Raw genomic sequence first — 25,995 nt, forward strand, 5'->3', positions numbered from 1 at the left:
AAACGATAATAAATGATCCTCGGAAAATCCTAAGAAAACATTGAGAAAAACAAAGAGAAAATGAAGTTTCAGGAACACCTGCATTTTTCTGCCTCCTGCTTTGAAGCACTATTTAGTTAGTATCTACGAGAACACTGATGGCATTAGTATTAGTATCCATTTAGATAAAATATTTTTATTGAATTTATTGGGATGGCACTGGTTAAGAAAACTATACGGGTTCCAGGTGCACAATTCGACAACACATAATCTGTACACTCTATTGTGTGTTCATCACCCCAAGTTAAGTCTTCGTCTATCATCATTTATTCCCCCTATGCTCTCCTAAGATTTAAGTATTAACATTTATTTATAAACAAGTAGCCCTGTGCACAAATCCCTGCACTAGTAGGTTGCTGCTGCCCCCCTGGTAGCTCTCTGCCTGCTGCCCTGCCCTCCTATAATTCCCCCTACCCCCACCCCACCTATCTCATAGTTTGCTACCCTACCCCTTCCTATAGGTCTCCCCCACCCGCTGGTAGTTCAGTGCCCCACCCTCCTGCAGATCCATGATCCCGTCATTATGTTGTTGTTCATTATGCCTCAGGGCATAAAGGATAATTAGTATATTCCTCTCTTGTTATATAGAATTGAACATTTTCTTGAACTCCCCATGGCTTGTCCTTAACAAGATGCATTTCTTAACTTCCAGGTTCCTGGAAGGTATTCGCAGGCCACAGAAGATCAGGCCTATCAGTTCCTTCACAAAGGAGTTGGGAATACGAAGGTCACTTAACTCTGAGCATCAAATGGTGGCACTTCAGCTTCAGAAGATGGCTCAGTAATCACTGGGTCCAGTTTTAGACATGGTAAAATAAGTTTTCCTTTGAGACTTTCACCATATGTAAGAACAATAATCTGAGATAGGCCTAAGAACAGAATTATATAGATTTGAAGCAGCAACAACAGGATTGTACCTGGGCACATGGTAGGCACTCAATAAATACCTCTTCCTATTCAATTGTCAAGAGCTCCATCTGCTGGTCAAATGGAATTCTGTTGTAGCCCTGTAGTTACTACCGTATTTTTCGGACCATAAGACACACCGGACCATAAGACGCACCAGTTTTTAGAGAAGGGAAATGAAGAAAAAAAGATTCTGAAACAAATAGTGTCCTAAAGTATTTTATGTGCATTAAAACCCAACATCACAGTCATAAACACATGTAATCAACCCTGTAAAGTAAACAGCAGCATTTAGAACCATTTTAGAGCCGGCCAAGCACACAGAGACCACACAGAGCCGGGCAAGTAAAAAAACTTTCTTTTTACAGTATATGTGTAGGCTATATTTGGACCATAAGACGCAGGGACTTTTTCCCCCCCACTTCTGGGGGGAAAAAAGTGCGTCTTATGGTCCGAAAAATACGGTAATTAGAAAAACTATATATCAGAAAATTAGCAAAGAGGGATATTAGAGGTGAAAGATTAGATCATCTGATCCACTTGTTTTATAAATGAAGAAGCTTATTATACTACTTGAAGCCCAGTGCATGGATTTGTGCACATCAAAAGAAAATTAATTAAAAGGTGACCAGTGGGGGAAGACTGAGTGAGGCAAGCTGGACAGGCTCTGAAGCCAACCTCCCTCGGTCCCTCCCCAGCCAGCGCACCTGAGGCGGTGCTGGGGCTTGAAGGGCATCTGCAAAGTGAGCAGGGTACCTCCAGCAGGTGGGGTCCTTTGGCCTGGCCTTCAAGGACCAGGTCAAAAACAGCAGTCCAACATCCCCCAAGGGGTCCTTGAGTGTGAGAAGGCACTCTGCCAAGTTGCTGTCACTTGGCAGCTCCTACGTTGGTCATCTGCCCCCTGGTGGTCATTGCGCATCATACCTATGGGCCAGTCAGCCAGTCCCTTAGGCTTTTATATAGAGAGATGGCATGTTCCTAACTAGAAGAAATGAAGAAAGTAAAACAATTTGTCAAAATTATAGTTCACTTATAGTGAGTCTGAAAAAATTGACTATGACAGACAAGCATGAAATTTTGTAAGATAAAAATAATTTACATACTGAAGATGCTTTCTGATTTAAAATTGCTTCCTGCTCTTCTCAGGGAAAGATTGTAAATTGGGAGTTTGGATTTGAAGTGAAACTAATGTTTGGCTAGAGATTCCACCCCTGCTAGCTGCTTCTTGGTTGAGATAATTACATCACTGGCTTAATATCCTTCATCCTAAATTGTTAGTCATAAAACCCTGCTATTAGGATGAATGATCATATATCTAAGCCATACAGGAGTCACATGGTAGGAACCCCATAACTGGAGGAGAAGGAAGAAGGATGACTGTGGTTGTTACTATTAATAATATTGTGGGCCAACAATAGCCTACAGTGGGATTATCAGAATTGAGGTGATGTATATGCAAGTTCTTTGTAAAATGAAAGCATGCAATACATCTAAAAGTTAGAATTGTGAGTTAGTCACAGATTACAACAAAATCTTTTCAAAAGAATAAATTAGGAACATTTCTTGGATAAACTGTGTGTCACATATACCAGCCTTCGTTTACTACCTGAAAGACTTCTCAGTCCCATTTCTCTAAACTTAGCGAGCAATTCCTTCTTTGGTTCATCTCATTTCATAATCTGTGGCTAGATGAACCTGGTTCATACTTCTGCCTGGAAACCTCCCTAGTCCAATCCATGCGTCCTTAGGTGCCATCCTATTTCACACGTTCATCCTATTTCAACTTTGCAGACAGCAAGGCTAGCAAACTTGTGGCCTTTACATAACAAGTGTCCCTTTCTTCAGCCTCCAAGTTCATTTCCTCACTGTCTCCAAGCTCACCAGCACGTCCCTGAGGACCTGTGGGCTGTCACTGTGGTCTTGACGCCCTTCTAGCTTGCGTTCTTCAGCTCCTCCAGACCCTGTTAATTTCCATGTACCCTTCAGTCCCAAATCCAGCACCCTATTTCCTCCCAGTTACCTACTGCTGCATAAAAAGCCTAGCACCTACAAACAAGTTTATAAACATTTCCCTTCTCTCTATAGCAGGTAGTAATTTAAATGCATACGTTAAAAAATATTGTTGATCTGGCTGGTTTGGCTCAGTGGATAAAGCGACTAAAGGGTCACAGGTTTGGTTCCCAGCAAAGGGCACATGGCCCGGGTTGCAGGCTCAATCTCTAGTAGGGGGCATGCAGGAAGCAGCCAATCAATGGTTCTATCTCATCATTGATGTTTCTATCTTCCTCTCCCTGTCTCTTCCTCTCTAAAATCAATTTTTTAAAAATTTAAGTATTGTTACAAAAAAAAAAAAAGTATTGCTTATATCCCTTTTGTGCAATAAATCAGACTTTACCTGATAAAAATAAAATGTCCAAACCTTTCTGGGCTCAGTGGGCAGTTGTCCTCTGGGGCATCTCACCCAGGGATGTCAGATTGCAGCTAGGGCTGGATGTCCACCAGATCTCTCTCACAGGACTAGTGGCTGATGGTGGCGCCAGCTCAGAGCTCAGCTGGTGCTGGAAGGAGCAATCACCCCCACTCGTGGTTTCTCTAGGTGGCTTGGGTTTCTCACCACCTGGCAGCTGTTCTAAGAGCCAGCATACTAAGAGGCAGGAGACCAAAGCTGAAAAACTATGCCCAGCACTGGTACAGGGTGGCCTCTGCCATCTTCTCTCAATCAAAGCAGTCACAGGGCCTGCCAAGCTACAAGGGCTAGAGAATTAGTCTCCACTTCTGGATGGGGAGTGGCAAGGTCACTCTACATAAAACAAGTGAGACAAGAGATATTGTTGCATCCACCTTTGGAAACTACAATATGTCACTTAAGGATTTTAAAAAATCCTATCAAGCCAAAAAAAAAAAAAAAGGGAGAGAGAAGGCCTGCATCCTCTCCAATCCGGAACCCCTCGAAGGATGTCCTACTGCTGATTTACAGAGATTGGGCCTAAACCAGATGGACATTCCTCTCACAATCTGGGACTGCTGGCTCCTAACCGTTCACCTGCCTACCTGCCTGATTACCCCTAACCACTCTACCTGTTGGCCTGCTCATCCCAACTGCCCCCAAATGACACCCTGCTAGCCTGATCATCCCCCAACTGCCCCCTGTGCCAATGTGATCATAAAAAAACCAGACTACATGCTTGAGCCTGAAAAGCTAGAAATGGTAAGCCTGGCAAAATGGGGGTTCCTTGAGGATTTTAATACTTGCAATGCTGGGATTACATTGTAATGACCTGAAGCAAAACAGGAATATAGCTTTTCAAAAGATATAGAGATCTGCAGATGGAATTCATTCCATCTAGAGATAAAAAGATTCCCACCACTGGTAGGTTCAACAGAAGTTAGAGGACACCTCATCATGGATAATAAAATTAAGATGTAAATAGTCTCACATCTAAATTTCAAAAAGTTCACAACTGAACTTTGGTTAATCTTGCAAAGACATATTTATAGCTAGACAGCTAAAAGCAGCAGGGCTGAGGAGGGGATTAGAGAAGGCTAGCCGAAGATGAGGTAAAGCAGTGTTTTTCAACCTTTTTTGGGCAAAGGCAAACTTGTTTCATGAAAAAAATCACGAGGCACACCACCATTAGAAAATGTTAAAAAATTTAACTCTGTGCCTATATTGACTATATATAAAGTAATTCTCTTGAATAGGAATCAAATAAACACAAAGAAAGTATTTTATAATTACTTTATTATGAAATATTAAGTAAACAAAATAGTGAAAAATTATAAAATTCTTGTCTTGTCTGCACCTACGGCACACCAGGCAACACTAGTGTGCCGCGGAACAGCGGTTGAAAAACGCTGAGGTAAAGGGTAGGAGTTTCCATTCAAGGAGATACCATTACAAAATGATTAAACAAGGTAATTTCCTCTAGAGTGGCTGAAGCTGTCAAATGTCATGATCAAGACAGGCTGGCAGCCCAACCTGTGTGGCTCAGTGGTTTAGCATTGGCCCATGAATCAGGTGGTCATGGTTCAATTCCTGGTCAGGGCACAGGCTGGGATTGTGGGCTCAGTCCTGGTATGGGGAAGCAGCCAATCAATGATTCTTATCTCTCTCTCTCCCTCTTTCCTCCTCTCTGAAATCAATAATATATATAATATATATATATATATATATATATATATATATATAGAGAGAGAGAGAGAGAGAGAGAGAGAGGCTGATAAAATATTATACATACACACACACACACACACACACACACACACACAGGCTGACAGCCATAATTCCTACTACTCTGACCTAGAGTAACAAAGCAACCAGTTTTACAAATAGAAAAGCATAAAGCAGACACATTGAATATGTCAGAAATAAAGAATAGAATTCTTATCATGCCATGTTCTTTAATTCTGGTACTCCTAATGCCCAGCAGCATCCGTCTTCAGTACCATGATACCCCAATCTATAATAATAAAAGCATAATATGCTAATTAGACCGGACAAGCAAATGACCTTCCAGAGGACCTTCTGGATGAAGCCGGGGCTGCAAGGACAGAACCCCTTGCACAAATTTTGTGCACCGGGCCTCTAATATCCTAATAATCTTTGTTGCTTAAGATAGCTTGAGTGAGTTTCTCTCATTTACAATTAAGAGTTAGTACATAACACAAGGAAAGGAGATTTGGGGGGAAAATGTACTTATACTCGAAAACGTTTGGGTAGATGAGTAGGCCAGTGTTCCCAAGCCAAATTAAAGCCTTCTCTCTTCCCAAATCTGGGTTTCAGTGCTCCTGCCATGAGCTCCGATAGCAGAGAACCGGCCTGGTTGTGTAGGTTCACTAAATTATAAGTTATCCACAGAGGTTGTGCTTTCCTTGCTCACTGATATAACCCAGCACTTGGCATTGTCTTTTACACGTTAATGTACGTTTCTTATTACTACATTCAGAGTGATCTTCTAGCCCAAGAAATAGCAGTACATGATGGAAACAATTGGTCTGCTCTGCAGAAGACCTAGATTCTACAAGCCCTACAGCAAACACATCTCAATTCACTTACCAGGAAAACAGGAAGATAACCTTTATTCCATTTACTTCCACGTACCATTCACTTCCCAACTCAAGCATTAACGACAATCATAACCCAATCTTTCTTTTATAAGCAAGGTATACAGGATTTCCTCACTTTAATCCTGTAAAGAGGATGTTCTCTTCACAAATCCGTGACACAGATGAATGGCTCAGGTCTCCTATCTGGCTATGAGTGGAGCCAGCTGACAACCTCGTTGCTAGCTTTGTCAGGATTCACCTGTTTTGCAGCAAAAGTCATGCTAACCTCAGGGTGGCCAAAGCCCTGACAAGGCAATGGTGTGAGGGTCTAGCCACTTCCATCCAACATACTGCTCCTCTGATAGGCAGGTTTTGCTGCTCTAGAGCTCACCACTGGGCTAACACAGTGATTTTCAATTGGTATGCAGCAAAAATTTTTTAAACATGCAGTATCTAGTCAGGGGCACTGACCTTGTTACCATTCGATTGTCAAATAAAAAAATTGACAACAGCCAACACAACAACCATCTGGTGTGAATCAAAATTACACCTATTTTTTTTGTCAGAATGGCAAAATTTTTTTTTCATGTGCCTTAGAATTTTACTTAATTTTAAAAATTATTATTTTTAAGTGTTTTTATTGATTTTAGAGAGAAAGGAAGAGGGGTGGATAGAAACATCTAAGAGACATACTATGATACTATGGACCGAGCCCACAACCATGAAATGTGCCCTGACTGGAACTAGAACCAGGGACTTCTTGGTTCATGGATGGAGGCTCAACCACTGAGCCACACTGGCCAGGCGACAGAATTTTAGCAATTACTTTATGTGTGCCATGAGACCAAAAAGATTAAAAATCACTGGGCTAACAGCAATTCTATCAGCTTGGCATCACAGAATAACAACTTCCTCCCGCTAATGTTGTGTTCTTCCTTTACTTCTTTCTGCCATTTCTCTCACATTGTACTTCGGACTCCATTGTAGCACCTATTTCCTGGAGAATCCTGTAATAAAGTCAAAGACTTTTTTTTGCTTCTGATCTAGTCTATTTTTTAAAAAAAACTTATTTTCTAGTCTATTTTTTTTTTTTGAACAGCTTCTTAAAAATGTTTTTACTAAAGGCCCAGTGCATGAAAATTCATGCACTGGAGGGGGGTCCTTCAGCCCGGCCTGCCCCCTCTCACAATCCGGGAGCCCACAGGGGTGGGAGGTGACCAGGCAATCAGGGGAAGGCAATGCCCCCATCACACCTCTGCTGCTGCCACTGCTGGCAGCACAAGCCTTGCCTGGCCCTAGTTATCTGAACCTCGGGTAGCCGAGTGGCTAGGCGGCTGGGCAGCCACCATCTGAGGCTTGCCTGCACCTTGGACCAGCCCTGGGCAGCTGGGGACTGAGGACACTGGGTGCCACTATCTTTGAGGGCATGGCAGTCAATTAGCATATTCACTCCTTATTGGCTGTGAAAATTGCCATCTTTGCAACTGTGTGAAGGTCAATTAGCATATTCCCTCTTTATTAGATAGGATTAGTTTCAGAAAGAGAGGGACTCTTCATCAGCTGCCTCTTGCACACCCCCTACTTAGAATTAAGCCTAAAACCAGAACATGCGTGACCTCCCCATTAATGAGTTGATGAGCTCAACCATCCAGCCCCACTTGCTGGGCCCAATCTAATCTATTAATTTACTCTCTCTCATTCACTACACCTGTTGGAGGCTTTCTGCCAGGCAGTGCCATTTTAGTTTAGTATCCCCAAAAACATTTTAACTCTAGTACAAGGTACAATTACTTCCCTCGCAAAAAATATTGCAATTTTACCAGAAAAAAAAAATTTTTTTTTTTTAATATATTTTATTGATTTTGTACAGAGAGGAAGGGAGAGAGATAGAGAGCCAGAAACATCGATGAGAGAGAGTCATCGATCAGCTGCCTCCTGCACACCCCCCACCGGGGATATGCCCACAACCAGGGTACATGCCCTTGACCGGAATTGAATCCGAGACCCTACAGTCCCCAAGCCGACGCTCTATCCACTGAGCCAAACCGGTCTCGGCAGAAAAAAAATTTTTTAAATGTATTTCATTGTATTTAGTAAATTTTCTATTTTGTTAAAAAAATCAAAACCAAAACTTTTAAGAGCTAATTGACACAGAAAAATACACCAAAGCTTAATAGCACCACCTGGTGGTGCTTAACAGGACTGTTCACTACTCAACCATTTAGAAGACAACACTTTTAGATTATCTTCTGTCCATCTAGCTTAGTTTTAAAATATGGCCAAACATGCCCTGGTTGGTGTGGGTCAGTTGGTTGGAGTGTTGTTCCGTACACTGAAAGTTGTGGGTTTGGTTCCCTATTTAGATCGCAGATTCAATACCTGGTCAGAGCACATACTGGAGGCAAATGATTGATGATGTTTTTCTCGCACATCGATGTTTCTCTCTCGCACATTCACACACAAACACACTTCCCTTTTCTCTAAAATCAATAAGCAAGTCCTTGGGTGAGAATTACAAAAATAATAAAAATTTTAAAATTTTGAAAATTGGTCAGAAAGTGTGATTAAAGTTAAATCAACTCTTTAAAGTGGGGGAGTACATACAGGTCTTGTTTTCCATTTCAGAGCTTTGGAGCATAGCAACCTCTTCCCACATCTCTCATCACTATAGTACAAACTACTAACTCACCTTGCTAGATTTTTGTAGCATTTATCAGTATCTGACATTTTACAAACATTTTTATCTTTTAATTATCTGGCTTCCTTATAAGACTTTATCTTCTCTTCCCTCTATCAGGAGAGAGCCTTTGTATTATTGAGTCCAATAATCCTGTGTTGGCTGGCATATAATAGATATTCAAGACATTTTTTGAATAAATGAATCCTTCTTAACTTAATGAACAGCTACTTTTAGATCAGTCTTGGAATTAGAAAAAAAATTTTACCTGAAAGAAAACTTTCCTGTAATCTTAAAGATTTTAGGATAAGAAATGAGCCACTAGAGAAGTTCATGGCCAGCCGGGGAGAACTAAGGCCTGGCTAGCAGAAAGACCACATTGGTCTAGAGATGATTTTCAGATGTGCTCAAATGTGTGTTCGTAAAAATGAAAGGCTGAAGGGAATGTTCATCTCACGCATCACATTTCCAACAATTCTGATGCAGACATGCAGTCCAGCTTGAATGTGTATAGCAGGGGTCTTCAAACTACGGCCCACGGGCCACATGCGGCCCGCAGAGGAGTCTGATCCGGCCTGCCAGGTTTTTTGGGCAGTGAGCGCAGCCGAGGTGTTACAGTAGGAATTAGTAGTTCATATAGTCCGGCCCTCCAGCTCTCTGAGGGACCGTGATCTGGCCCCCACTTTAAAAAGTTTGAGGACCCCTGGTGTATAGGAATGTGAAGCTGCTATCTCATAGGGCATCCTGCCAACTATATTTTGAGACTTTAAACCACCATCAGTAGCTAAAATCACACAAGGGGACTGAATAATTATAGTCCAAAAGGTTAATATCATCAATTAAAAAACAAATATAAAAGGCATTAATTAGAAAAATTCTTTATTTCTGCTTTCATACACCTTATTGTTCAGGAAACAGTCCTACATACACATCTGAAATAATGTGCTGCTATCACATACTGTTTAAAGGCAAAGCACCACAGGTAAAACTGGTCAGCTGTCCCAGTTCCCAGCTTATGGGATCTTGCTTCCTGAATATACATTCATTTCTGAAAGTCAGAAATGTCGTCTCCAAAATAATGTCAAGATGGTTGTAAAAAATAATTCTCTATTCAATATTATAGGTGTAGAAATGAAGTATATTTTCTTTAAATTAAAAGCTGAGAAGAAAATGCCACTTAACCTTGGTATGTCAGTGTAGGTCAGCAGGAAAAAACACTGTATAAGCTTGTCTCTTTGATACCAAGAAGATATTCTAGTCCGAGCTTTACTGTTTCCATGTTTCCTACTAGATGCTTCTTTTCTGCTGCTTTTTTATTCTTTTCCATATTTCATAGCAGAGTTTTGGAACCACCTTTAAAACTTCATTATCAGGAACAAATCCAGTATCCACAGATTTCTTCTCAAAAGGCACACTAACCCATCAGATAGCCCCTACAGAAACAAAATGTATAAACACAAAAAGTGAAAAGGGAGCAACATTTCAAAATGCCCCAACCATTTTTATGATGAATCAAATGAATTAACTGAAAATACTAGAATCTGGTGCATGAAATTTGGGCACAGGTAGGGTCCCTAGGCCTGGCCAGCAATCAGGGCCGATTTGGCCCTTCTGGCTGTCAGCCAGGACTTCCCCTTGTTCCACACCATCTCCTGGTAGTCAGTGCACATCACAGCGAGTGACTGAACTCCAGAGGGAACAATTTGCATTTTAGGCTTTTATATATATATATATAAAATCATGTGATTCCTTTTTATTGTTTTTAGTTCATTATCTGCCCCTGCACCCTAATATTTTACTAGGCCTCAGTTCCATTACTGTTCCTCCTCAAAGGATAAAGTTGCAAACCAATATGCTAAACAGCACAAAATGAGGGGGGGAGAGTAAATAAAAGAAAATGTTATGTAAAAATTAAAGAATCAGGATCAATTTTCTTTGGACTTTCTCAAGTGTAACAAAAATCATAAACCTTTTCATGGAAAGAAGCAGGTTTTGATTTTCTAAAAACCCTAATATTACCAAAGGAGAAGGCAGGAGGATCAGGAGCTGCTCACACCTGATAAGTGAGCCCTGAACCCTGGAGAAACAGTGCGGAAGTGTGGGCCTGCACCTCTGCTCTACAGGAAATGTCTGCACAGCAGGGAAGGGCCTAAGCTGCAGCTGTTAAGCAGGTTGAACTTCATGTGGGTCAAACAAGATATTTTTACTAAATGTACAACTTAGGCCCTGGAATCCCTTTTAAATTTAAGCATTAAGTTTTATTTTCTAAAGTTCCGAACTTTTCCCTTTGTAATTAATCTTTGCAACCTATTAGTAAGGACCTGCAAGATTGAGGAGGGGGCAAATGGGGGTGGGGGAGACTAGATAAAGCTAGCCACATTAGGAAAGGATTTAATAGACCCTGTCTTCACTGACGCCTTCAAAATTTCTCTCCTTTGGATGCTATAACACTCCTATAGTAACTACTCCTCACGTAATTAAGTTCTTGATGATGTTAGCTATTATTAGTTCAGAATTAAGTTTCTTTATCTATAAGGTAGGGAATCAAAACCCTTCATGGGACTGAGATCCACTACAATGCCTGGCACAAAGCAGATAGTCAGAATGTGATTTTCCTCTATTCCAGCTTCTGGACTCTCTTGAGCCTAGATCTATGTGCAGCCAATGTGATCTCCCTAGAACTCATTCTTACTTCCTTTCCTGCTGTACCAGCCTGGCCAATCCAAACTCTGAGTACAGAGAGAACTTATATCTCACACATACAACCACCTTTGCAGCAACTCCAATACAATCCAATACTACTCATCCACACCCCCCACCAAGAAAAAAAACTAAAATGAAAAATAAAAACTTTTAGGATATACATATATTAACATTGAGGACTCAACACTGCTACTATGATGCCTGATACTTCACAGTAAGTGTACTTTAAGACCTAAACTTCACAAGAAAGAAGTGTTCAAGATTATAAGGAAGTATGCACTAATATCTGCACCAGCAAAGGTAACTCAACAGCGAGCCTACACCTGGCAGTCCTGATATACTGAGGACTCTTTAGGGATAGCTGCCTGTCACCTGCACATACTGACAGGTGAGCACACACTTTTGGACACTGGTCTCTTGATACAGTTTTATGTTGTGTCATTCTTCCTTGTAACTAGTGTGTGGCCTATGCTTATGCATTATAAATCCATGGATTATTTTCAACCCAAATTCAGATGGAAAAGAGTACTTAGCCCAACCGGCATGGCTCAGTGGTTGATCATTGACCTATGAACCAGGTCAGGGTTCAATTCCCAGTCAGGGCACATGCCCAGGTTGCGGGCTTGATCCCCAGTGTGGATTGTGCAGAAGACAGCAGATCAATGATTCTCTCATCATTGATGTTTCTCTCTCTCTCTCCCTCTCCCTTCCTCTCTGAAATAAAAATGTATTTTCAAAAAAGAGAGTACTTAAATGGACAAATCCTTGTTCAAGCTGCCAAAAATACATAGTCCAACCCAAGGATATGTTTGTGTGTGTGTGTGTGTGTGTGTGTGTGTGTGTGTGTGTGTGTGTGTGTATATATATATATATATATATATATATATATATATATATTTTTTTATTACTGATTTTATAGAGGGAGGGAGGGCAGGAAAGGGAGAGACATACAGGATTAAATGTCACTAATATGGAAGAATCATATATATATATATATATATATCATCCTAGTCCTTAAATGATGTTAATTTAAGTAAAATATTATTACACTAGAGGCCTGGTGCATGAAATTCATGCACGGGGCGGGGGTGGGGGGTGGTTCCTCAGCCCGACCTGCACCCTTTTGCAATCCGGGACCCTTCATGGGATGTCCGACTGCCAGACATCATCCTTCTCAAAATTTGGGACCAGTAGCTCATAACCACTCGCCTGCCTGCCTGCCTAATCATCCCTAACCTCTCACCTGCTTGCCTCACCTACCTAACTACTAGCCTGCCTGCCTGATCTAACCACTCTGCCTGTCTGATCGCCCCTAACAGCTTGCCTGCCTGCCTCATTGCCCCTAACTGCCTCTGCTTGCCTGCTTCATTGCCCCTAACTGCTCACCTGCTTGCCTGATCACCCCTAACCACTCTGCCTGCCTGATCACCAGTAATAACTCGTCTGCCTGAATGATCATGCCCAATTGCTTGCCTGCCTGCCTGATCACCCCTAACCACCTCTGCCACAGCTTCATCCAGAAGGACGTCCAGAAGGCCATTCGGCTGTCCAGTCTAATTAGCATATTCCACTTTGTTATAGATTGTTATTCTTCAAGTTCCCTCCTCCCCCATTTTCTGCCTTTAAAAAAATTTCTTTTCTGAACTGATCTCATGATCTTAAGATTTACTCAGTGGCCCCCTAGCTTTTCTCCATCAGGCTTAATAAACACTAGTTCAAATTATTAAAATGGCCATTTTTACCAGTCTGAGCAAAGCAGGCCTTTTGTCTTCAATTATAAAGTAGTATCTATTTAATCTATTTTACTCAGCTTTATAATACTTATAAAAGCATTTTAGTAAGCAGTCAATAGATCTATTATTCTAAAAGTCAAATGCCTGGGCTAAAAGAAAAACATGCTCATCCTAAGGAGAGGACCTGAAACCATAAGGAAGAATGGGAAGCACAGGTAGGATGAGAACAAGTCTGGTTCTGTGGGCAGCAGCCCACTTTTGTTCTGCTGTGTCTCCAAAGGTTCCTTCTGTTTTGGTTGTTAATTTTTAATAGTTTCCTTATCCTCTCTGGGAGCCTCCTTTTTTCTTGTTTGCTTTGGAAAACTCTAGCCTCTTCCATATACTCTTCCTGTACACCTTTCCCAACAGGGACAGAAAAAAGAGCAACAAAAACAAGAGGCTTAAGCTCCTACTAGTAAGTCTTCATACAATTTAGCCAATGGTCAAATTGCTTCCCTTGGATAGAAACAGGAGCCACTGGCAGAGGAGTCTGAGGGAGTTATATGGCCACACCGATATTCGGCTGTCAAAGAACACTATTCTCTTTTCCGTCCTAAAAGGCTAAAATGGGAACACCAATGCAGGATAAGTACCTCTAACTTTCTCAGGCAAAGTCTGTCCATTCTCCCCCAGATGTGCTACAGTTAATGCACAGGTTAAGCCAGAGAATAAGTAAACTTGTGAAATTCAAACACATTCATATCCTTTTATTATCTCTTATCATAAAATATGGGGAGCCCTGGCCGGGTGGCTAAGTTTGTTGGAACATCATCCTACGCAGCAAAAGGTTGCAAGTTCAATTCCTAGTCAGGGAACATACCGAGGTTGCAGGTTGGGTGCATATGGGAGGTACTCTCACATATGCACCCGATGTTTCTCTCACATCGATGTGTCTCTCCCTCTCCCTTCCTCTCTCTAAAAAAATCAATAAACTATTTTGTTAGGAAAAATAAATAAATAAGGGGATATAAGTTCTAAGAAATCAGTATAGTTGAAACTTGAAAAGTTCCATAGGTGAAATCAAATATAGGGAAATATGATTATACTTGACCACATCTCAAATCAGTGATCTCAAATGGAATTATCAAAGTTGCCATAAAACAAGTTTATCTTTATTCTAAGTTTTCTGAATGAAAACGATATATATTAGTATATGTGTAAAACCCTCTTCCCATCTTTTTAGAGAGGCAACTCCCCTTTCCTAGCTAAGGCTTAATGAGTTTTCCTCATACTAATACTGAAAAGCAACAGCAATTAATGTCTTGAAAATATTCCCTACTATCACCATATTACTAAAATCCCATATGTTATAAACTAACCCAAAAGCACTTTAGAGAAACAGTGGTCAGTGATGCCACAGCAAAATAACTAAAATTTCTCATGAACATGCATGAAGATAGCAATCAGGAAGACCTTTTCATCTCAATTTTGCTATGAACTATAGCTATAACCTTGAGAAAGTTACATTGTTTTTTTTTATTCTCGGAATTTTCATCTGTTAAAATGGGTTAAATTAAATCTATATTTTTATGTGATCTAGGTAATTCTTTTACCAATTTGCAATATAAGTTAGGTTGCTGATTACACAAAGTACTTAATAACTTACGGGAGTTTCATTCTCATGAATACTCTAGCCATGAAAAAACTCAATAGGACACAGACGAATCCAATGAATAGAAGAAGAAATCTATTGAGTTTTGGAATGTTTGGAGCATTGGATCGGTCTAGGATTATGAAACCTAAACCTCCCATTGTAAACAGGAAGCTGGATGCGAGTCCTTCCATAATATATTGTCCATTTACTCTGAAAAAGAAAGACCACAGCAAAATTTGAATATTCCCCAAAAAACAAATTTTTTTCCTTAAATTGAAATTCTCGTTTCTGCTAAAACATTTTTGTGCTAGTTTTTTATTCTTACCCTTACAACTATTTTATTACATTTCTGGATATGCATTTCAACAAATAGTTATTGAGAGCCTATTATATATCAAGTACTATTCTAGATTCTTGGGCTATAACAATGAATAAAAAACAAAATGCTGTTTCATGGAACATATGTCCAAAGAGTTTTAGAACCTAAACTAACAGAACTGTCTAGGAAGATCAGTACTCACATTTTAATTATTAGCTTAAAAAGCCAATTATATGTATATGAATCCTTTACCCAGAACTTTAGCTTTTAAAAGTTATACTATTTAAATTTCTACTGATTTCAAATTAATTTTGAACTGGTTAGAAATGTCTTAAAAACTTTTATTATACCTTTAGTTTCAAAGGGAAAAATTTAAAAGCAGGTGTTCTGAACTAAGACTCCATGAACCCCACATGTATTCCCAGTAATCTATAAATCCCTATAATCATATGCAAATTTTTGTATATTATCCTGTTTCCCTGAAAATAAGACAGTGTCTTAATATTAATTTTTTCTTCCAAAGTTGCGCTAGGTCTTATTTTCGGAGGATGTCTTATTTTCGGGGAAACACGGTATCTATATCTGCTTTTTTGGGGTTCATGGACCCCCAAAAGCAAATTTCTCTGTTAAAGGGATGATTTCTTCGTGGAATATGCAAGGAAGGTACATATTCTTTGCTAACTAATTGCTTTAATTAAAAACGCAATACAGCCGGGACCGGTTTGGCTCAGTGGATAGAGCGTCGGCCTGCGGACTGAAAGGTCCCGGTTCGATTCCGGTCAAGGGCATGTACCTTGGTTGCGGGCACATCCCCAGTAGGGGGTGTGCAAGAGGCAGCTGATCGATGATTCTCTCTCATAGATGTTTCTAACTCTCTATCCCTCTCTCTTCCTCTCTGTGAAAAATCAATAAAATATATTTAAAAAAAAAAAACGCAATACATGCACCAGGTTCAAAATTCAAATAGCACAAATGAAGACACTGAGAAACGTTTCCCTACCAAGATCGCCTGTCATCTGGATCCCCTCCCCAGAGAACCACAATCATCTTTCCAAGAATATCTTATGCAAAGAATACCATTTGTAAGGTATAAATACAAATATATAGCTATGTTTAAGTAGATAATTAACAAGAGGATTATAAAAAGCAGGTGAACCAAACCACACTAGAATGGTGTTTCATTGCTGAAAAGGAACTCCCAGGTATCAAAAATTGTGTTTCTTATTTAGCAATATATATTTAAGTGGCCAGATAGTACAGTACAGGCCATATGGTTTGTGCCACACTTAGCACTGCAGTTTGAAAGGAGCCACAGATGGTATGCAAACAAATGGGCACACCTAGTTCCAATAAAGCTTCTTACCTTACTTATAAACGCGTTTGCTGATTCCCAGAACAGTCTACAAATGTATTTTAAACTGATATCCTCCTTTAAACAAGTGATCATATCATTGGTATGTTATTTCCTAATAAATAAATAGGTATTATACTTCTCTTACTCCTGCTCACTTCCTGCCATTTCTAAATTTAGCATTTTAAAACAGTTAATATATAAAAACAAATGGATTTCATAGGTTTCACTATTATTTTTAAATAAGCAGGCATAGCCCAGCAACCAAATCATTCAAAAAAGATATCTCTTACCTGTATGCCAAGAAAGCTACTGGTCTTTGATGCCCATGTTCATCCGTCATAGAGCCAACACTCGGAGGTTCAACAATAACATCATAAATTATTCCTATACGAAAGGCAATAGTATAAATTAGAGAATTCCTCATTTTTAAAATAGGATTAGTTCTAGTCTGTCTCTAAAGGTTAACTTATATGTACATAGGACTGTCTTGATATATAATGTTATAATCAAATGAGGCCCAGCTAATCTCCTAAACTTCAGATAAAACCATTCAGAAATTCAACTCAATACTTTAGAATGACTTGTAAAACAATATTATCTTTAAGAGTTATTTCATAAAAGAAATTCATTCAGTAACTGTTTCTAATACTCAAGTATGACTCCATATTAAAAGAGATTTAACATTACAGATATTTTAGTTCAAGAAAATGTTCCACATAAACTTGGACTTGTTTCTATAAATTGAGAGCTACTAGAGAAATTTTCTTGCTTAAATATAAAACAAGGACACATTTTTAATCACACCATTAGCATTCAAGACTCATGATCATTAATTTTAATACCTATCAACATTTTGTTTTCCGAATCTCTCATTGTCAACATCTGTTTTTCTCCATGATTCTCCAGCATCCTCACTCCCAGCTTTTCTTAAGCAGATTGTCTCCCTCCCCAGGAACAAAACCATCATAGTGGAATTCCCTAATCCCTCTCCCCAACTACAAACTGGAACCCTCATCTATCCTCACCTTTTTCCCTCTAGCTCAGAGCAAGGAAGAATCCTTCTCTAATTAGCAGAAGTCCATCCCTCTTGCCTTCTCAGACTTGTTTCCTTTGCATATTTCTTTTCTCTCCTGAATTTTCAACCTGTCTTTCCCTACATCAACCTTCCCTTGACTCTAGAGTCTAGAGTCTAGAGTCTAGAGTCTAGACCATCCTAGCTAACACCTCATTTATGTATTTCCTTTTTCAAAGGGAGTCAGGCTTTCTTCTGAAAAAGAAAGGGGGTGGGGGGGGGGCAATTTTGCTGTCTCTTTCCTCACTTACTCTTCATTTAAAAAAAAAAAATATGCTTCTATTGATTTCAGAAAGGAAGGGAGGAGAGAGAGAAACATCAATGATGAGAGAGAACCATTGATCGGCTGCCTCCTGCACGCCACTGGGGATCGATCCCACAACCCAGTCATGTATGTGCCCTTGACCGGAATCAAACCCAGGATCTTTCAGTCCGCAGGCCGATGCCTCTATCCACTGAGCCAAATCAGCTAGGGCTACCCTTCATGCTTCAATTCACTCCAATCCAGCTCCTGTCACCACTGCTATCACTCTTGCTAAGGTTGCTATGACCTCCATGTTGCTTAATTCAACGGCCACTTTTCAGTTCTCATCTTAGGAGGTTCCCAGCAGCACTCGATCCCGTTTTCTAAATCCATTTTCTTGGAAGGAAAAATGTCACAAAAGTTACATTGACTTTTTTAACCCTCTTGTCCATGATTTCTTGCTACCTCACTATCTAAGCCTCCTCTTCTATAAAACCAGTAAGTGTTGGAAGTTCCTTAGGGCTTGAACCACTGTCCTCTTTTTCCACATTTTCTCCAGAATGGAACTCATCGCTTGCCAGGGCTTCCAATTCATCTGCTAATGACTCTCAATGTGCCAACACATATCAAATAATGTTAGCAGCGTTGGAATTAGATGTAAGTTCCCCAAGAACGGGGACTTGGGAGGAGTTCAGGAAACATTTTTTATTGCCCAGCTTCAACACAGACCTCTTTTCTCAGTGCTACTAATGCACACATCCAACTAATTATAGTTGGTGATGCCCAACTAGTATATATATATATCCCAAAGTGAGCTCCAGTTCATCGTTCTCCACAAAAAAAGACTTCATTTGTTCATTTCAAAAAATAATACTTTCATCTACTCAAGATACTCAAAAACAAGACACCAATAAGATTCCTTCACACTTCATTCTTCCCCTACATCCAATTACTCCATCAAGATCTATTGAATCTTCTTCCAAAATATCTTTCATATTTTCCTCCATCTCCACTGCCCACCAACCTAGTCTGGTCTAAGTCAACTACAACACCCACCTAATTGGTCTCTCAGCCCGATATCTGTCCATAGTCTTCCCTCTGCTCAGCATACATACCCTTTCCTCCAATTCATCAGATTTTGGCTAACATGCCATTTACTCAGGAACCACACTCCAAAGTAAATATTTCCAACACCCATTATTTTTTCATAATCTCTTGATCTTTTCCTTCAATGCATTTGTGACATTTTTGTCATGGAAAAAATAATGTAAAAAAAATGTACATGATTTGTAACATATCTCAACCATAACAGTATAAGCTTCAGGAGGGCAGGGTCCTTGTTTTACATTCACTGTTGTCCCCAGTTCCTGGTGCCTGGAATTTAATTGGGACTCGATACATTACTTGCTGAATATTTCTTTGCAATAAATAGTTTATTTATAAAAGTAAACTCAGTTGTTTGAAGAGACTCCTGTCCAGTGGCAACACCGACTCCTTATATGAGACACCTCCTGGCCTTTCCCCTCAGGGGTGGGGGGCAGAGAATCTCCCCATTACAACAATCAATGTGGAAAAGGTAGCCAGAATGAAAACTGTGAGGAGTCAAGCACAGGCTCTGGCTCCAAGGAAGGTAGGGTTACAGGTAAAAGAGTGGCAAATAAAAGCCCAGGAAGACTCTACTATCTTTTTTTTTTTTTTTTTTAAAGTTCACATGCATATTGTTTCATTTCAATACACAGTACCTATTAAAGTGCTGAGAAATGTTAATGTCAATACAATGCTAGGATAAGTAAACTGTCAGTACTCTGGGGGAAGGGAGATTGTAATCCCCAAATCTAACAGCAGCACAAGCCGAGTAAAGCACGGAATGGAGGTTGGAAGGGTGGGTGGTGGCTCCGGAGAGGCTGCAGCGGGACTGCCAGCTCACCACTCCACAAAGCAACGCCCCTTTTGCAACTTTCTGTATTTGAAAAGAACACGGTATAGCAATTCACAAGTTTTTAATAGTATTACTACCTTCCTTATTCTTTACATCCTCAACTTCTGCTCTATGGAATACAAATCTATCTCCAATCTCAAATATTTACAAACGCGTGGCTTTAAAAAAAAAAAAACAAAAAAAAAAAAACTGCACTCCCATTCATTTTTTGAACTGGACAAAAAAAAAAAAAAAAAAAGCAACGCTGAACCCTCAGGTCTGAGCTAACAAACTTGAGAATTCTCAAGTCTCTTCCAAGGTTCCAGGGACCGAAGACAAAGAATAAAAGTCCCCCCCCCCCCCTCTTGACCAACCATGGAAGTAAAAAATGGAAAGCCAGACTAGACTTTCCTAGTCCAGACTTGGTCAAACAATCTAGGGCCATCAGTCAAGGGAAGCAACAACCAGGCCGTGAAAAAAATATACCCGATTTGGATGGAGCCCTTGACTAAGAGGCTGGAAGAAAATCAATGGGAGAGAGAACACCAGTGCGTCCAGTTAAAAGGACCGGGCCTGAGGGCAAGCAAACCTTTGGGCTGGTAATGCCTGGAACCCCAGAACTGCCCTCCACCCTCCGAAAAGGTCCAGAGCGAAGCGAAGCCGCTCGGAGCCGAGAGCCCGCGGATGAGCCGCCTCGGGGGCGGGGAGGGGCTCTACGCCCCGGCGCCTCCGGCCCCGGCCAGCACGCGTTACCTCCGGTGATGAGGAAGTAAGACACCACCACCAGAGCGTACACCGTCATGGCCGAGGGCATGTGCACCCAGGGCGGCTTCTTCAGCTTCAGGTTGGGGCATTCCAGCACTAAGAAGGGGACTCGGTACAAACTCTCCATGCTGGTGGCGGCGGCGAGAGCGGCTCCTGTCTCCAGCCCCCGACACGCCACCCGGAAGCGGACCCGTCCTTCCTTTCCCCCCCCCCTCCCCGGCGCGTGCGCGGAGGAGGACACGGCAGGTCCGAAACGCTCGCAGTTTATATATTCACAGAAGAAAATAAGAAACTTCGAGAAGAACAAGAAATCAAGGTATATAAACCTACGTTTAATTGGATATTTTTAAACAGAAATGTGAGTCATACTCTCAATTCACTGGAAATAATGAGTGAACATGGAACTTATGTACCTTCAAGGACCTGCACGGCTTCTGACGTGGCCCAGCCAGAGAAGCGGAGGAACCCGCTCCATCAGACCCGCCCACTCGCTGACGCTCAGGATTTGGGAGCTGATTGGGCGGGGCGTTCCAGGTTCCCAGAACTGGAGAATGAATGGAAATGCTTGGAAAGCTCTGCCATTTTTATGAGCTTTTTTTTTTTTTTTTTTTTTTTTCCTCAAGAGCTTGAGAAAGCTCTAGGTCAGTAGTCAACAGAGCCAAATAGCAGTACAACGACTGAAGTTTGAGAGCCAAGTTTTTAAAACTTAAACTTCTTCTAATGTAAGGTGATCAGATTTTAGCATTGGTAAAAGTGGGACACCACTGACCGAGGGGGGAGGGGGCTCTTGATTAAAAATTTGGTCTATATGGAGCAACAAAAATTTTAATAGAACACAAAAATAGTATTGTAATATATATTTTTATATTTCAACATAAGGCCGAAACCGGTTTGGCTCAATGGATAGAGCGTCGGCTTGGGGACTGAAAGGTCCCGGGTTCGATTCCGGTCAAGGGCATGTACCTTGTTTGCGGGCATATCCCCAGTAGGGGGTGTGCAAGAGGCAGCTGATCGATGACTCTCTCGCATTGATGTTTCTAACTCTCTATCTCTCTCTCTTCCTCTCTGTACAAAATCAATAAAATATATTTTAAAAAATAAATAAATAAATTTCAACATAAGTACAATTTACAAATATAATAAATTAAAAAATTATGTATAGTATTATTTTATTCTTTGGCATATTTCTCATTTGAGTGAATTTTTTTAGTAGATTGCTGTCACTGTTTAAAAGGTCATGAAATTTTTCACAAGAATTTGTTAAATTATATTTCACACATAAAATGGCTTTCAAAGTCTCAATACTTAATTGTGATTTTTCTGATGTGCACACTTTATTTACCATAGAAAAAACGCGTTCAGTCGCAGCATTAGTTCCTGGTAAGGACAGCACATATTCCACAATTCTAACAACTGATCAACAATGCGAACTTTGTTGAGCAATTCTCGATAATCAGTTATCAACAATTATTTGTTATTACTAAGATTTAACATTATAAAATTAACAAAAATAATATAAAACTCATATCCTGGCTAACTAGCCACATGGCCGCCAAAAACCATTCTATTCCCTTCCCGTTTTCCCGCCTTTCCCTAGCTTGTCGTGCATTCTTTCCAAAAATTAGGACTTTTTTAAAACGCCAGGGGATGCGGGACAAATTGTTAAAAATCGGGACTGTCCTGCCAAAAGCAGAATGTCTGGTCACCTTATTTTAATGCTACTTCTTCAAAAACAAGCTCGCTCAGGCCGTGGTATTTTGTGGAAGAGCCACACTCAAGGGGCCAAAGAGCCGCATGTGGCTCACAAGCCGCAGTTTGCCAACCACGACTCTAGGTGGCTGAGCTTTTACTTCCCAGTATATTAGTGGTGAAAGTAATAATAATAATTGTTATTAATAATTGCTAGAATAGTATCGTTTCAAAAATTTTAAAGCATCCAATCCAAATCTATCACACATGTCAAGAGGACATCTCTACAGGGACACCTAAGATCGATACCTCGGCGCGACCAAAATACCATTTTAAGTAACCCATGTCATCCCCCCTACTTTGCCACCGCTATCTCGTAAATGCTAAAATCTTTCAGACAGAAAATCTTGAAATCAGCCTAGTTGCTCTCCACACCCAAAATATCAGCGGGTATTTTTGTCTTTACTACCAAAATTATCTTTAATTCATCTACTTCTCCATTCCCTTGCTACCACGGCTAGTGGCAGCTATTTTGCCTGGGCTGGGTTTGAAATCCAAGAGATGAAAATATGTGATGAAGATTTAGTCTTTGAGGATGGACTAGATGGCCTAAAAAGTTTTTTGTTTTGTTTTCTTTTTTATAGACTCTCTTAAGATTCTACACATGTCAATTTTTTTTTAAAGTAAGAGTTAAAAGTGACTGATTATATAAATCCAGAACAAGTTGATAATTTTATCGAGCCAATGTTCTCATGTGTTTTGTTTGCTGGCTTGTTACTGAGCCCCTGGTTTTTCACAGGATGACATGAATTGGATCTGCATGTTTAATTAATGGCTCAATTATTGAGAAGTTGCTTAAATACCATAATAGTGAAAATATTTACAAAACTTTGCAATACAGCCTGGCCTGCTATGGCTCCGTGGTTGAAGGTCACCCTATGAACCAGGAGGTCAAGGATTGATTCCAGGTCAGGGCACATCCCCAGTAGAAGGTGTCCAGGAGGCAGCCCTAATGATGATTCTCATCAAGTTAGAGATCGATTGGGAAAATTGGACAGACACATGCAAAAGAATGAAACTAGATCACCAACTTACACCATTCACAAAAATAAACTCAAAATGGATACAGGACTTAAACATCAGACGGGAAACCATAAAAATACTAGAAGCATCCACAGGCAGCAAAATCTCAGACGTATGCCAAAAGAACTTCTTCACTGATACTACCCCTAGGGCAATGGAAGCTAAAGAGAAAATAAACAAATGGGACTACATCAAAATAAAAAGCTTTTTTACAGCAAAAGAAACCATCAACAAAACAATAAGAAAGCCCACAGTGTGGGAGAACATATTTGCAAATGATACCACTGATAAAGGTTTAATCTCAAACAGCTTATACAACTAAATAAAAGGAAGATAAATAATCCAATTAAAAAATGGGCAATGGACCTAAATAGAACATTTTCAAAAGAAGACAGAAGGAAGGCCAAAAGGCACATGAAAACATGCTCAAAGTCACTAATTGTCCGAGAGATGCAAATCAAAACAACAATGTGGTACCATCTCACACCTGTCAGAATGGCCAACATCAACAAATCAACAAACGACAAGTGTTGGCGAGGTTGCGGAGAAAAAGGAACCCTCGTGCACTGCTGGTGGGAATGCAGACTGGTGCAACCACTGTGGAGAACAGTATGGAGTTTCCTAAAAAAACTGAAAATGGAACTCCCATTTGACCCAGTAATCCCACTTCTAGGAATATATCCCAAGAAACTAGAATCAACAATCAGAAAGGATATATGCACCCCTATGTTTATAGCAGTACAATCTACAATAGCCAGAATTTGGAAACAGCCTAAGTGTCCGTCAGCAGATGATTGGATCCAAAAACTATGGTACATCTACACAATAGAATACTATGCTGCCATAAAAAAGAAGGATTTCTCATCATTTGCAGCAACCTGGATGGAATTGGAGAACATCATGCTGAGTGAAATAAGCCAATCAATGAAAGAGAAACACCACATGACCTCACTCATTTGTGGATAATAAAGAGCATTATAAACTGATGAACCAAAAGATAGATATAGAGACAGTATATCAACAAGTAGACTGTCAAATTACAGCGGGGAGGGGAGGAAGATCTGGGGGAGATAATAGATCAACTGAAGGACTTTTATACATGCATATAAGTATAACCAATGGACACAAAACTCTGGGGAGGGAGGGGATGTGTGGGAGGGAGGGAGGGGGGCAAAAAAAATCAATAAAATATATTAAAAAAATAATTTAAAAAATTTTAAAAATAATAAAAAAAGATCACAAAAAAATATAAAAAAAAATAAAAAATAAAAAGTTTGAGGAACCCTGCGTTTAGCACAATAGGAAATGAGGGTGGCAATGTGGGCAAATTTGCCTTTTTCTTAGATTTGCGAGGTGTCTTTAAGTATTCATTAATGGTGATTCTTTTGGTTTGAATGTATACATTTATTATGTTAAGGAAATATTTATCTTCTTAATTAAATAATCTTATCAGAAATTAAAAAAAAAAAAAGTTAGAGGTCAAAGAGTTAGCAGTCTCTGGGTGATAGTGGGAGTCGTGTCAGTGGATAAACGTGCCAGAACACAAGAGGAAGCAGGCAAAGGTTTTGTTTGAAGAGGTCATGGATCTCCTGTGGAGCTGATTAAAACTAGGAGCTTGCTTCCCAGGAAAATGTTCACACATACTCACCAAATGTAGCTGGAGGCTCACAGACTAACATTAAAAGAGTGAGAGGGAAGCCTGAGCTGGTGTGGCTGAGTTGGCTGGAGCATCATCCGGTGCATCAAAAGGTCTAGGGTCCAATTCCAGGTCAGAGCACATACTCAGGTTGCGGGTTCCCCGGTTGGGACACATAAGGGAGCAACCAATCCATGTTTCTCTCCCTCTCTCTCTCTCTCTCTCTCTCTCTCTCTCTCTCTCTCTCTCTCTCTCTCTCTCTGTCTCTCTCTCTCTCTCCCTCCCTCTCTCATCTGTCTTTCTCCCTTCCTCTCTCTAAAAATCAATAAACATATGAAAAATGAAACAGTAAGACCAAAGAGAGCTGTCACCTAGAAAATTGCCTACATGATTACCAGGACACTCCAAAGTGGCTACAGCAAGATCAAAGGTGCAGAAGAGCTGTGGGAGAGCAGCAGCTAAGAAGGCTCCAAAGGGGTGGTTTCCAGCAAGTCAGGTGGAGTGAAACAGAACAGAAGCCACTGGGCACAGCCCAAGAACATGGCATTGTGGTCAATGCTCATAATGTTTGGTAAATTAATTCATTAATTTCAGTAGCATGGTGTCAGGAGAAGCCAGATTACAGAGGGGATGAAGTCTATGGGAATTTTTAAAATAATACTAGTCTCCCTCCCAACTGGGTGTGAAAGGAATCTTTGGTAATATATATATTCATGTATTTTCGTGTATATATAAAATTAATTTCAGAGAGGAAGGGAGAGGGAGAGAGCAATAGAAACATCAATGATGAGAGAGGGTCATTGATCGGCTGCCTCTTGCACACCCCCTGCTGGGGATTAAGCGGGCAAGCCAGGTCTGTGTCCTGACCAGGAATCAAACCGTGACCTCCTGGTTCATAGATTGGTGCTCAACCACTGAGCCACACCGGCTGGGCTTACGTATTTTCTTTAGTTTTGTTTTTTTCTTTTAACAGACTCATGTATTTTCCATTAAAATTTTTAAAGGAAAATAACTAACCTGCATATTTTTTTTTACCTTTTCTGAAAAGCTGATTCAATTCAACTGTTTTTTTCTAACCACCCACATGTAATTCCTTTCTGTGGCCACAGTGGGGCAGGAGTTCTCTTTCATAGGAATCAGTCCTGTACAATTTTAACTTGACCAAAATGTATTTTTGA

At 40.3% G+C, this 25,995-nt stretch overlaps 1 protein-coding gene across 1 annotated transcript; it reads right to left on the bottom strand.

Moving 5' to 3' along the window:
• Window positions 1-9,530: 9,530 nt before the first annotated feature.
• OSTC (oligosaccharyltransferase complex non-catalytic subunit) lies at window positions 9,531-20,617 on the bottom strand. Its single transcript, XM_084898798.1, has 4 exons — window positions 20,398-20,617; window positions 16,701-16,794; window positions 14,750-14,947; window positions 9,531-10,101 (listed from the first exon to the last, which is right to left on the bottom strand). The coding sequence occupies exons 1-4, from the start codon at window positions 20,534-20,536 to the stop codon at window positions 10,083-10,085; spliced, it is 450 nt and encodes a 149-aa protein (XP_084754924.1). The 5' UTR covers window positions 20,537-20,617; the 3' UTR covers window positions 9,531-10,082.
• Window positions 20,618-25,995: the final 5,378 nt, after the last annotated feature.

Source organism: Pipistrellus hanaki (genome assembly GCF_964339955.1).
Source record: "Pipistrellus hanaki genome assembly, chromosome: 1".
In the NCBI taxonomy this organism is placed as follows: domain Eukaryota; kingdom Metazoa; phylum Chordata; class Mammalia; order Chiroptera; family Vespertilionidae; genus Pipistrellus; species Pipistrellus hanaki.